At 38.6% G+C, this 13,240-nt stretch overlaps 1 protein-coding gene across 5 annotated transcripts in view; it reads right to left on the bottom strand.

The window, feature by feature from the left end:
- Window positions 1-13,240, bottom strand: part of MYLK4 (myosin light chain kinase family member 4) — a 60,886-nt gene that overhangs the window by 28,130 nt on the left and 19,516 nt on the right. The window contains exon 2 of one of the 5 annotated variants that reach the window (XM_041475337.1): window positions 4,208-5,006. The exons of 1 other annotated variant lie outside the window; for it this stretch is intronic. In XM_041475337.1, the coding sequence (XP_041331271.1) occupies window positions 4,208-4,852 (645 nt within the window). In that variant the 5' untranslated portion in view covers window positions 4,853-5,006. Of the gene's footprint in view, window positions 1-4,207; window positions 5,192-13,240 lie in introns of those variants that run through there. 3 more of the 5 variants (XM_041475339.1, XM_041475336.1, XM_041475338.1) reach the window with 3 other exon arrangements.

Here is a 13,240-nt window from a genome sequence, read left to right as displayed (position 1 = left end):
GCAAACAGCAATTTCATTGTGGCCTCCTACTAAAGCAACCAGTGACCTGCAGTTGCAGTGTGATACCTGCACAGGAGGTACAGAGGGCTCAAGCAGAAAACACAGCTCCCACCACTGGCGTATCTTTAGTGTGGGAAACAGCCCCAAATTGCCAGAAGTTGTTATTCCTACAGCAAAGCCTGTAGAAATGTCTTGAAACCAAAGCTACAGTCAACTGCAGGCAGCTGCGGGAAGTTCAGCAGTACTTTACGATGGCAACAAAATGGACTTTCTGACTCTCCAGATGAGTATTTGCAGGTTAATAGTATAGAATCTCTAAAGTCTTTAATTTGGAGGAAATAAGTGAAGTATTATTTTACCCTCTTCCTTTATAAGTGGAAGAAGTAGGACTGAAAATGGAGTTACAGACAGGAACCTTTTGCAACAGGATTATCACAGACCACTTAAAAAGGTGAATTTGAGGAAAACCTCAAGGCTTTTAAAGATGCTTACTGTAGAACTGCTGATTTCCCTGAGCGGCAATAGTGACAAAATAGCTTAAATGACAAGTAATACACACTACTCCTCTCAGCCATGTGGTGAAAAGGTCACGCTGCCCTCGGTGGAAAACGGCTGGGAGACATTTGGCAGCATCGACAAAGCATGAAGTGTCTCCAAGCTACACCATATTACAACTTCAACCCAAACCAGAAATAAAATAAACTCCTGTATGAGGGAGTGGAGGTATTTCAGGATGACAATAAAAGGCAGGAAAGCAGAAATTTTCTTCAGAAGAGAGCAATCCCTGCATTTTGCAAGAGCACAAAATGTGCCTGTGGAGTCTGTGATTAGCAAACTGTTACAGCTGCTGCTGAGGCTGGGAGAGAGATTACACACCCCAGATGCTTATACCTCTTCTTTACCTCTCTCTCATTCCCCCTCTTCCCTCTCTGTTGTGCCTCTTTCACAGCTCTCTACATAATATGGCTCTGTAAAAAGAGGCAGTTAGGAAAAATTTAAAAAACAGTACTACATCAAGGAAAGTCCAGCACCTCTCTAGAGAAGGAAGGATGGAAAGGCAGGTGAGCAGCATGTCAACACTATTCACTGCCTTATCCAGTTGTACCCAGGGCCCCTACTTCACCACCTCCTAGTAATTCATTCATAAGTTATGGTTGGATTATTTTGCAGAATGAGGCAGGGGACAGACAAACATTTTGCAGACAGCTCAGCTATTATATATTTTATATATAATAATATATATATAATAGCTCAGCTATTATATATATTATATAATGCCACCAAGAGATGGCATTGACTCACAGCTGCAGTAGGGTGGATGGCAAATAGGAACATCATCCAAAATATCTGATCATCTCCAGTAGTGCATAGAAGTGGGGATTGCCTTGTTCATGGCTGAACAGAAACAGAATAGGACTGTGCATGTCTAATGGGATTGAAGGGTTGCTCAGTGTTGCCACAAAAATTCCACCTATGATACAAGAGATGCTGTTCTTGCTGCCTGGCAGCTTGCACTTCTACAGGGTCAGCACTGTTTAAAACTATCATTGTGTGGGACTGGAGATGGGAACAAGGATTCTGTTAAGAGAAGCATGGATTGGTATCTGCACATTTGGGTAAATGTGTTCATTGCTATGTCACCACATATTAGTGGTGCATTTCAGGTGTAAAACTCTGTAAGGGTGAAATCCCCTATTTTTCTATTACTTTGCTTTTCTTTTAACTTCAATCACAACTATATAAACATATAGATAAATATGTAGATCTAATTCAGATATGGAGGCATGAGCAACCAACTTCGCTGTGTCTCATGGACCAGTATTTTGATGAACTTGCTTAGAGATCCTGTTCCTTCCCTCTCACCCAGAGGAGAGTCTGTTTGCCCCAAATGCTGGTACACACTGTTTCCTACTAAGCTGACAGCCAAGCTCAGCAGTCTCTGCTGAAGGGTATCATTCCATGTTCTGTTACTCCTAATGCAGGGCTGACTTCAAGTATGTTTTTACTTAAACCTAAGGTGACTAAGTGTTTACCAAAGCAAACTGTTGTTCATAGGATAGCTTGGTAATTTTATGATGGCCCTTTTCTAATAAATCAAACACAGAGAGAGGAGGTAATGACAAGGTAACATATGTATGCTATTTCATAAACAAAATATAAACAACATAATAATATCATCAGCATGATTCCAGACATGCTCATGCTGCCTTTCCTAAGCCCACATGCTAGGCAAGTTCCTACCAAGTCCACTCAACATCGCCAAGAGTCTGCCTAAAAGAAAATGAATCAGTGAGGGAATTACAAATGCTGTTGTAAAAAAGATAGACTCCACTTGCTCCTCTCTTTCTTGGGTCCTTGTCAGTAGGCTGACTCTGTTTCCATCATATTCAAGGCCCCTTACCTCTCCTTCCAGGTATTTTATAGCCCTGAACTCTCCATGGGGGGCACCTGCATCTCTGCCATCCTGTCTCCCCTCTGACCTGTCAGGAGCACAAGCTCCTCCTGTTCTGCTACACCCGTTGGTTCCACAAACTCACTTGCAAAGCCTGCAAGGTCCTCGCCTTTCTCCAACCTGTGTTTCTATTGCAGAGAGCCTTGCATCTACTCCAGTCTCCAGGAGGTGCCAGTTCATTAACATGCCAGGGCTGATTCAGTTTTCATTTATAAATACTTTAGATGAGTACGTACTTTCACTGAGATAAGTAGGTCTCTACCACAAACTGCAGTGACAGCAGCATTACAGAGATGACCTGTGGGTCTCGCTCCAATGGGGCTTTTACAACAGATGTCTTCATTGATGTTTTGAAAAGTAAAAGAAGCCCTAAACTCAGATGCTCAAAATAAATAATCTTTTCTTATCAAAGTAATTGTGTCAAACAAGAAAACTTCTCTCCTGTTGAAACTCCTTTTTTAAACCAGTCCAGCCTGATGTTCAAGAAGAGCCTGTAATGATGATTTTTGATATCAGTCTTCTCTGGCAAGGAAGCTATTTTTCTCTTGAGTTAATGATACTCTGGAAACAAGGTTGCACATTTTATATCCTTACATAGCAACAGATCAGTCAGTTCAGCTGACTGAGCTTTACAAGATGCTCCTCTGCTGTTACGCAGCACTGACTGATATTTTTATAGTTTCCTTTGAAGGCTCAAATTCTTCTGTCTATCTATGAAGTGGGGTTGCCTTAGGGTAACCAAACTGAAAAGCACATAGTTTGCTGACCAGGCCATTCTGAGTAATATTGGCTGCAGTGCTTCTTTTCTTCAAGGAATGCTGTTTCCAGTAGCACCTTCACATGATGTTTTTCCTGCTCAAAAACTTTAGAAAAACAAACTCAAGAACTAGTCTTTAAATGAATCAAAGAGTAAAGCCTGCATGTGACTTTTTGGGAGAATAAAAAATTAAGCAAAATGGAACAAAATATGAAAAGCAACCTTTTTGGTTCACCGTGGGTTAATTACCAACATACTTTGTCAGAAGAAATTCCTTAATTTTCTTCACCAAAAAAGAATACTGAAACTACCTTACAAAAACTTATTACAATCAAGAGAGTCTTTCAAGAGATTTTTGGTGTCTTTTAATCTGAACTTTAAAGAACATGATGAAACTCTCATTATGGTAACAGAGGGATTTTTTACCCAGGGAAGTTTACACAAGCCACAGCTCCAGTTACAGTAACCCTACCTCAGATCCCAGTTTAGAAGTCCCCTAGTCCTCACCAATGGAGAGAAATACCAGATAGGAAGAGCACACTTAAGATGTTCCTTGAAATAAAGAACAAACATATGTACATGCCCTGACCCAAGGAGGCTTTTTACCAGTTCCACTAATCTCTAGATCCTGGTGCTCATAGCACAACTGCTGCAACTTGACTCCCCCAGATAATTATAAATCCAGAAAAGATCATTGTAAAATTCATGGCCAGGACCCAAGACTCCTGAAGTCTGTCAATCTTTTTTATGTTCTTTTTTGTTATGTTTTACAGCTGCAAAGGAACAGTTAGGAAAAAAATGAATGTCTGTATAACAAGTAGATTTTTCTATATTTTTTCCACTGAAATTTGCTCAGCTTGTTCTTATACTTTTCACTTTTAGAGCACATTGGTTGTTCTTTCTTAAATGTCAACAAAACAAAAAAGCTGAGCATGTAGCAGAACATATCTGTAGCTTGCAATGATTCCTGCCAAGATGAAACACAAACCTGGGCTCACCTTATCATTTTTCTTCCTGAGCAGATCACCAGCTGTTGTCTCCGAGAAAATGTGCATCCTAAAGGGATGTCCAGCTCCTGCCTTGCAAACTTTACGTTTTTTAACATGATGTTTTACACTTGAATTATGAATTACTAATGTTTTCACCTTTTCTACCAGAGGTCCTACAAGTTTCTGTAGTCCAGAAACACTTTGTTCAAGTCCATCTAGCCTTTTAACCTGCTGCTCAGCTTTCCTGTTTATATCAGAAAGAGATTTTTTCATTTTAAGGCAAAGTCTCTTCATTTCATTATTTCTCATTTTTTTGTTTCTTTCCATCCTTGATCCAGGTTCAGATGTTTCCGCCTTTACCATCTCCATGTCTTTTTCAATGCAACAGATTTCTTGGGAAACACTGTTAAGCTTCTTAAGGACATTGTCTTGCAGAGTCAACAGTTTATCAATTTTCTCTTCAAGGGAGGCAAACTTCACATCCATGACGTTGAAACTTTCAGATGTGCTGACATCACTTCTCTCAACGTGAAGAATTTGAGGAGGTTCCATTCCATTACCTGGCCCTTGGTTTTGCAAAGTGTTTGGATCGAATATTTTGGCCAAGTTGTTGACCATAGACGTAGAAGAGCTCTGCCTGCTGGATGTGGTCATTTTGCTGGTTTGGGTATGGGAAGGAAATGCTCTGATGATCAGCTGCTTGAGGACAATATCAGTTGCAAAGGCTTTCCATCCAGGCTACTCAGATATACAGCCAAGTTTGGCAACTCCAGCTCAACTAATTTATAAACTACTCTCATGCATTTGACTAAAACAGAGAAAAGAGACACCCAAATTATTTAGCAGAAAAAAGCCTTTCATCCATTCTTTTCTTTCCATATATATTTATCTATCTATTTCCAAATGAAGTGAATATAGAGATGCATATCCTAAATGCACTCGGTTCAGTGACATCAGCCCTAGCAAGGACCAAACTATTTGCACTCCAATGGCATTTGACAGCAAAAAGGCAACTTGATACATGAGAAGTGATTAAGGGTAGTGAGACTTTGGCAGTGGTGTTGCTGCTTTTCAAAAGCCTAGTATGTAATGTGATCCCTGCTCTGAAGAGAATAAGGGTCCTTACAGGGAACTTAAATGCGGCTGCTTGAAATTGCTGTTTTAAGGTAAACTTTTCAGATGAAAATTTCTATTCCTTGAAAAGCCTCTTATGCCAGGCAGGAAGTCGATAGAGTGCTTAAAAAACAAATACATTAAAGAAAATAAAACAGGAAGGAGATGCTGGAGTGTAAATATTTTGAAAAAAAAAAATTAGAGTCTTTTAATCTATCCTATGTCTCAACTGTCACATAGCCAGCTCTATATGTACAAGTAATTAGCTCCATAGCTAATATCTTCATTTAGTGCTGTATTTATCAAGGCTGCATTTGATAGAGACTCAACTCTTTTCTTTATTTGCCTGACAGTAAATGTCTCATTATCCGTGATTAATATTCCTAGCTCAAACAATACATTTAAGTTTTGCTTTTGCAAAAAACTTTTGTTTCTTTCAGAAACACAACATTGGACAAAAAAGAAATTTCATTTCTGGGAACAGGCTTCCCCTAAGGGTAGGCCTGAATTGTTGAACACCTTGCATGTTGGTTAGTAAAATAAAAACAGAATTTTTAAAAAAATGCATAAAACCAGAATTTCTCAAGTCAGCTACACTCCACAGGAGCAAGAAGCAAATCAGTATGGATCAGCTTGATGGAGACAGGCTGCCTCTGAAACACAAAGAAATAGCTACCTTGGACACATGACCATCATAGATTGACCACACATAGGTCAGTCTGCACTGTTGCCACATCTTTTATAGAAACAAATGCATAAAGTTGGCCAGCTGGTTGAAAAACAGCCAGATTGTTGCTCTGCTCAAAGGATCAAGAGCTTCTTTTGTAATCCCTGTGAACTACTTTTTTTGCCAACCTCAGTTTCTCTATCCTTTAAACAGGGAGCATGAGAGATAATTAGGTAAGGGATATAGTGAGTTCTGAATACCTAACACACTAAATAGTCTTTCAAAATTGTATGGTCTTCTCTTCAGTTTTAGGTGGCAAACATGTCTTTTAGAGTCAATCACTGAAGTTTCCAAAAGCTTCCAAAGGCATTCTCCCACAATCATTTGTGACTCAACATGTAGTCAGTGTTGATAAGGATAAGCTAATTCAGGAGCTTGTTCTCCAGTTACTGCAGGTTCATAAGTACATTTGTCACCTTCTGGGATCAGCATGTTACTGCAAGTGAAAGTGAACTGTGTACATGCATGACCCTAAAACATGGACTGAAATCTCTTCTTTAAATAACAGACATTACCAAGAGGTGGCCATCATGTGTTACTCTGCAGAGCATATTCACTGAGAAGGTTAAATATTTTTAAAATAGGAAACAGGATTAAAAAAATAACCAAAAGAGTTTAAATATCTCTATTTCATGAATAGAATAATAATACAGGACAGCAGTTAAAAAAAGAGGAAGTAATAACAAAACAAAGAACATCACATCAGTTCCAGCAAAGTAGTTATGTTTGAGGCCCTTTTTCTTTCTCTGTTCATCTCTGCTAGAAACATGAACTAAACTCTCCTGACAGTTTCATATCTCCAGAAGTCCCTGCTGGACACAAACTTCCAGAAGAGGCATTTGCATGTTGGTTAACTGGTCAGGTTTGAAAAGCCATTTATCTTGGATGAAACATCCCTGCAGGAGTTCACAGTCAGCTTCCCCCTGTCCCCTGCCCTCTCTGCACACACACAAAAAAAAAGAGGTTAAAGGTTTATTAGACCTTGCCACCCATTCAGCTAGGACTCCTGGTCTGGGGAATTTCATAGGCAAAGACTGTCAGGCACAAGGATCCTATTCAAAAAGAACACTTTGTTAAAGCAAGAAATTATTAAAAGAAAAAACAAAAGGACATACAGATAACAATGGTAAAATCATGTGTTACAATACTTTGCACAGCCACATGTGTTAAACATTAAAATCTCTCCTAACAGTTGCCCAGGGAAATACTATGTGAAATACCTCAAACCAGTACTATAAACACTAATAAAAATTTTAAGCTCTGTGAGGTAAGATCCTATTATCAAGTACCATCTGTAAAGTCCTAGTGATTTAATATTTTACCATGACATACACTGAAAGGGTAGAAAGCAAACTATAAAAATGCTTCATTAAAAGCTCATCAGTATGTTAGCACTTCTGTCTGAAGCTGAAGAGAACTGGAAGAGAGAACTGCTGTGTAGGGGCTTAAAAATAGGAATAAATGAAAGAAAACTAATATCACCTTGCTTTCTAAGCTCAGAAAGCTCCTGCTCAGGAAGCTTCTTTACAGCTGGGAATCTGTGATCCCTGCCTCTTGGTCTGTAAACTGGAAATAACCTTACATATCCACATGCTTTTCAGGAGTTCAGTGAGAATTAATTACTTTATGGAAATTGTTCTGTAAAATAGTGTGATTTAAAGTATTTGAATATTTCCTTCTTAGTGCTGTGAATTATTATTGCTACATTATGAAATTCAATAATACTATATGCAAATAATTTGAGCCATTTATAATAAATAGCTGAATGTAGTTTTCCTAGTAACTAAGATATGCTCTTAGCACCTGCACCTATCATTAATGCACAAAATAAGCCCATACAACAGCATTCTTATTTTTATCTCACAAATTTTTGTGATGACTGGTCACTGGATTTGCACAGTACCAAAGAAGCTTTAAAGCCTGTTCAAAATTAAGGGTATGAGCTTCAAGAATATTTACTTTTCTGTAATTTTCTGTGAATTGAAAATAAAGAAACAGAACTGATTGAAATACTTTAGAAAGAAAGCAATTCCACTAGTTTTAAAGATGACACGATTCCCCATGTTCCCAATATTGCATAATACTACAATTCAGAATATTAACACTAGGCTGCTGCACCATGGCAATGACAATGTCAGCTCAAAGGCTGACATTGAACCCTAGGAATTTTTGCACACAGGTGTAACAAACACCTGCTAATCCACTGAGAAAATGTATGGTTTGATTTTAACAAATCTGCCATACAGCTTAATTTCTTCTGTACAGTTGCTGCCCTGTTGATGATGAATTCTTATGAGTGGCTTTTACATAAAAGAAAATTAACCTGTACACGTCCTTTACTTCAAGGTCAGTTGGAAAAGGCCTTAAAGCAGTATATACAATTTTCCAAGTGTCATGGCACTGAAAATTTGGAAGAAATATCAATGAAGTACCAATGGATACATTGATGCTACTGTGACTGTCACATTTTTAATATGTCTGCAGACAAGATACAGTGAGCCTGTAAGAGATGCCATAAAACTCTGTACCTTATACAGACACAGGGTTAAACAGGCTATGGGTGAAGATTGGACAGACTGGAGAAGTAAATTTTTCCTTCTGATTTCTCTCTTGAACTCAAATTTCAGCCAGGGTTTTTTTTCTCTGCACATACAAATGTGAAAAGCTGGCTAGCATTAGGAAATTATCCCAGCATAGCTATTTGCTCCCAAGTTCTATTAGCTGTCTGCTTCTGAACAGTGATCCTCTAGTTCAGAGATGCCCAGACCAAGCTTTTGGCACATTCTGCCCCAAAGCCTGTAAAAGGCAGGAGGACCCCAGTTCCACAGTGTTTGGATCTCAGACTCATAGGCATTACAGCATAAAACATTTGAAAAAAAGTCATAACCCCAAAAAATGTAATATTTGTGGTTATTTTAATTTCACATGAAAACTTATCACTCTAAAGAAAGTCTGCTTTCTGCCTAAAAAAAGTTGTTCACTAAGTTTTCATCAATTCTTGGTCCTCTGGTCATACAGCTGAGCTGTTAACTACCCTGCCTTACTTTATCTTGTTCTACTGGACCCATACCAGGAGTTACTCTCTCCCTCCATGCTATTTAGACTGAGTCCTCTCAATTTAGTTCAGTTCAGTTCTTCATTTTTCCTAACAATTAAAGGTCCAGACAGTGCACCTCATACATTTATGTCTGCTGGCATCAAACATTATAAACAAGAAGACAAGTGGAAATGTTTTACTTGTATACTCTTATTCCAACTTTTTTGGGCTGTAAGCCATGTATCAGGATATTTTGTGGAAGACTGCTATGACTGAACTTTATCTGAAGAACATGGTACACATTCATCAATCTTGAGTTGTTCTAAACAAGGTACCTCCAAAACACCCATGTCTGCTTTAATATTTTACTGCAATGGAGAACTGGGGTGTTTTCCCCTCAGAAGTAACACGGGGCCACCTGCTGTGCATGAGTTTGTAGCCTGCGTGTGATGCATGCTCCACGTTCCAGCCATTCCTCACTCATATTCTCCTGACATTTCTGTACCTGTGTCCTGGCAAGGACTTGGATTTACACAGGGAATATATGAAGGGGACTGTGCTGCAGATATGTGAACAATCAGCTCTGACTGACTTTCTGAGTTTTCCAAAAATACTATCTAAATTTCCCTTGGTGCAGCTGAAGTTGATTTCTTCCTGTGCCATCCATGGATGACTAGAATAATCTGTTCTCTTCTCTTTTGCAAATACATTTAATGTATTTAAAGTTTATTATTACATCTCCTTCCCAGTGTTCTCTCATATATATAGTTACATTTCACACAAAAACATATTACCATTTCCTAGAAGTGATATGTATTGAGAAAAAATGGGGGGATTTTTTCTTGAGTATTTTTCTGGAGGAGTTGCCTTCCTAGATGAAAAGAAATCAAAGATATTCTGTGTTTGTGGACTTTTAATAAATTCATTTTTGAAAATTATACAAGCCAACATGTTATGCTGTATCTCCCAGAAAATAATGCAAGGTTTTGCTTTCCTTAGAATATATGAATCTTCTTTTCTATTAAAAAGAAATGGCTTCAATCTTTAAAATAAAATCTCTGGACAGAGAAAAAAAAAACTTCATAAACATACAGCAGGATGCTCTTCAGGAGCCCACATAAAAAAAATATTATCCATTTTTTTATATTTCAATGAGTTAAAATAAGACCTTTGTAAGATTATCTACAATTATCTTACTTTTATGCTGATTTCTCCTTTACTTTTATTCTTTTAAATGTCTAGTTCATGCCTTATATATCCCTGCCCAACATATCTGGAATTTCCATATTCTTCTTCCTTCCTTAAAATTAATTATCTTCTGCCATCCTGACCACTGTTTTGTCTTCAGCATTTATCCTATGGTTGATCTGAATTCACTTGATGAAAACCCATTCATAAATTAAGAAAGATCAGGGAATATTCGTTATCCTACTTTTATGAAGTTCTAGTTCAAATTAACTATTCTAATGATCTATCTTCCACAAATTTTAAAAACAAATACCAAAGACAACCAATTAACCACTTCTTTTTCCAAAACTCTGATCAAGAGAAATGCAGACACTGTTCTCAGATTTTCCCCAGCAATGCATATTTTGTGGCTAGACCGGCTACAGCACATAGTAGAGGAGTTCCAATAGTGTCTTTTATATCTGAATCACCAATTGTGTTTTAGAGATAAATCACATATTTGTATTTTTCTCTATTGTGATAGTGGTCATAAACTGTAGGCATCCCTAGCAAAAAAGTCTGTCTCCTTTAATCATTTGCAAACAAGGTGTTTTGAAGAAGACTCTTATATCATGCACAGAATATTTGTGCAGAAGTCTCAGTAAGATCCATATCCCAATAAGTCTCAAAGAAGGAACAACTTGAGACTCTGAGGAACAGGAAAGCCACTGTCCAAAATACTCAAGGATTTCTATGTGCTAGTCACAAAGCTGAGAATGCCTGTACACAGTAATGCACGTGAGAGCCAAAGCACGTCTGCTCTTTCTCTAGCACACAAAAACATCTCCCTGAGAAACTGTATAAGCTTACAGCTGCCCAGCTCTGAAACAGATTAGAAAGCAAGCATGAAAACTATGAACCAGATTCAGAAAGTCAGGCTGTTTACTGAAAGTTCACAGATGTCCCTGATGGTAGAACAGAAAAACCATTCTCTTCCCTCTGCCCCCATTCCTCCCACCCTTCCCAATCAAAAAAGACGCATCAAGATAGATGAGGAAATTTATCCAAAAGGATGTAGTTCTACAATCAGCAGTCATGTTGGACTCCTTCACCATGGGGGCTGAAACAACTGCATGCCTAAGATTAAGTGACGTACTGTATCATAAGTGATACACCTTTATGGCTCCTCTGGGGCCTGCCCAAAACACTTGTCTGCAGCTCTGCTCAGGGTCAGAAAAGGAAACAGCTTCATACAGTGCAGGAGCATGCAGCAAGAAAAGTCTGGCACTGAACTTCATGAGGTAGGACTAGGGAATTTACCGCTCCACAGGGCTCTCTGCATACAACTACTCTACAACCTGTTAATTAATTATGAATTCTGACTTCCTTTACTGTAATGACTCTGGTAACTAAGTACCCTGGAATATCCTGGGGATAAATGAGAGATCCCAACACAGTTCAGTGATTAATCTGCAGATGTCTGGTACTGGTCTTTCAGATATACTAGCACCTTCAAATTTTCAGCATCTCTGTAAGCATCTATGTGATCATCTTTTGCAGAAAAATAAATGTTAATTGACCTGTATATCCTTCTGTAGAAAATATCTTTGAAGATGAAAATGATAACAGAAGGCACAATGCATGTTCTTGGGGTAAAATCTCTTGTACTCTGGAACTCTGAAGATCTCCTTCATGTGGAAAAGCATTTTCACAGGAAACATAGTGTAACTGCAAGTTGCATGGTGCAGCATGCAACATTTATCCAGGTGAAGAACAACTAAATCACACATGGCATCCTAATGTTAATGGGTTTCTTTGGATGAATACAAACTGCACAGCACATAAAAAACACCACCAAAATCAGCATCTAGCTGCTTAACAGCAAAAGTTCAAAGTACTTCACCATCAAAGTACACCATGCTCTTTCACTGAGGGTTGGTCTCCACTATCATCTCCTGCTGTCAAGATATCACATCAAGAGTCTCACCTTTGCTTAGCTGTCCCCAATTAACTACACTAAAACAAAACAAACCTCAAAACCCAGAGTTTCTTAAAGCTGAAAAATACTGTGTGATAAATTACCCATTAATAGCCTAAAACTCTATTTCCAGGAAGCCTGTTTAAAGGAAAATTCCTGACTTTCTGAGGCTAAAGCAGAGGTGTCATAACTCTGAAACAGAATGAAAGAAGTACTGTCTCCAGGTGCAGCAGGAGCTATACCTCATTTCATCTGCTGGGTAGACTGGTTAAAATCTTTGGTTTCAGTCCAAAACTTTCTGGCAGCTAGCATCCTGTATTAAAATTTATAAACTACAAAAGGTCTTTTCTTACAAAAAAGCTAATTCAGGATGGATAGGCTGAAAAGACTTGAAAGGGACAGTCATCAGAAGTGGTTATATGGAAAATTGGATGTAAGTAACACCTACTGCTTCATCAGAACATACTAAAAATACCGTAAATGCAATTTCAGTGAGAAAGGGAAACTGTACTGATTAAAAAATCTTTAAAAGAGCTGCAGAGAAGAGCCCCAGAGCTGCCTGTCCTGTTGGGAGGTAGAAGTTTTAAAAAGTGTGTAGTGTCCTCTCCAGAAGAAACACATTGATAGCTCAGTTTTCTCCAAGCTGTTAACCTTACCTCCTGTCCAGCACAGAACAGCAGAGCCCTGGTCAGTCCTCTGGGATGACTGGCCACTCAAAAGGCAGAGCAGACAAGACCCATGTGTGCCTCGGGCTGTCACTCTGTGGTCAGCTGGCTTTACAAACTAACCCTTACAATGCAGAGGCAATCATCTTCTGATTCCCTCAGAGTTATATTCTCTGCTATAAGAACACTCCAAAAGATAACACCACCAGCGTAGTGAAGATCCCAGTGTGGCAAAGAGGGGAATGTAGTGCTCTTCTGATGAATGACTACTGATACATTTTCACTGGTGGTCGTTTGTTCCCTGCTGCCTTCTACTGTGACGCTACCTATGGCTATGCAGAAGTGGAAAGGAAAT

The sequence above is a fragment of the Pyrgilauda ruficollis genome, unplaced genomic scaffold, assembly GCF_017590135.1.
Source record: "Pyrgilauda ruficollis isolate IOZ18807 unplaced genomic scaffold, ASM1759013v1 scaffold35, whole genome shotgun sequence".
In the NCBI taxonomy this organism is placed as follows: domain Eukaryota; kingdom Metazoa; phylum Chordata; class Aves; order Passeriformes; family Passeridae; genus Pyrgilauda; species Pyrgilauda ruficollis.
This window is presented reverse-complemented; position numbering and strand designations above follow the sequence as displayed.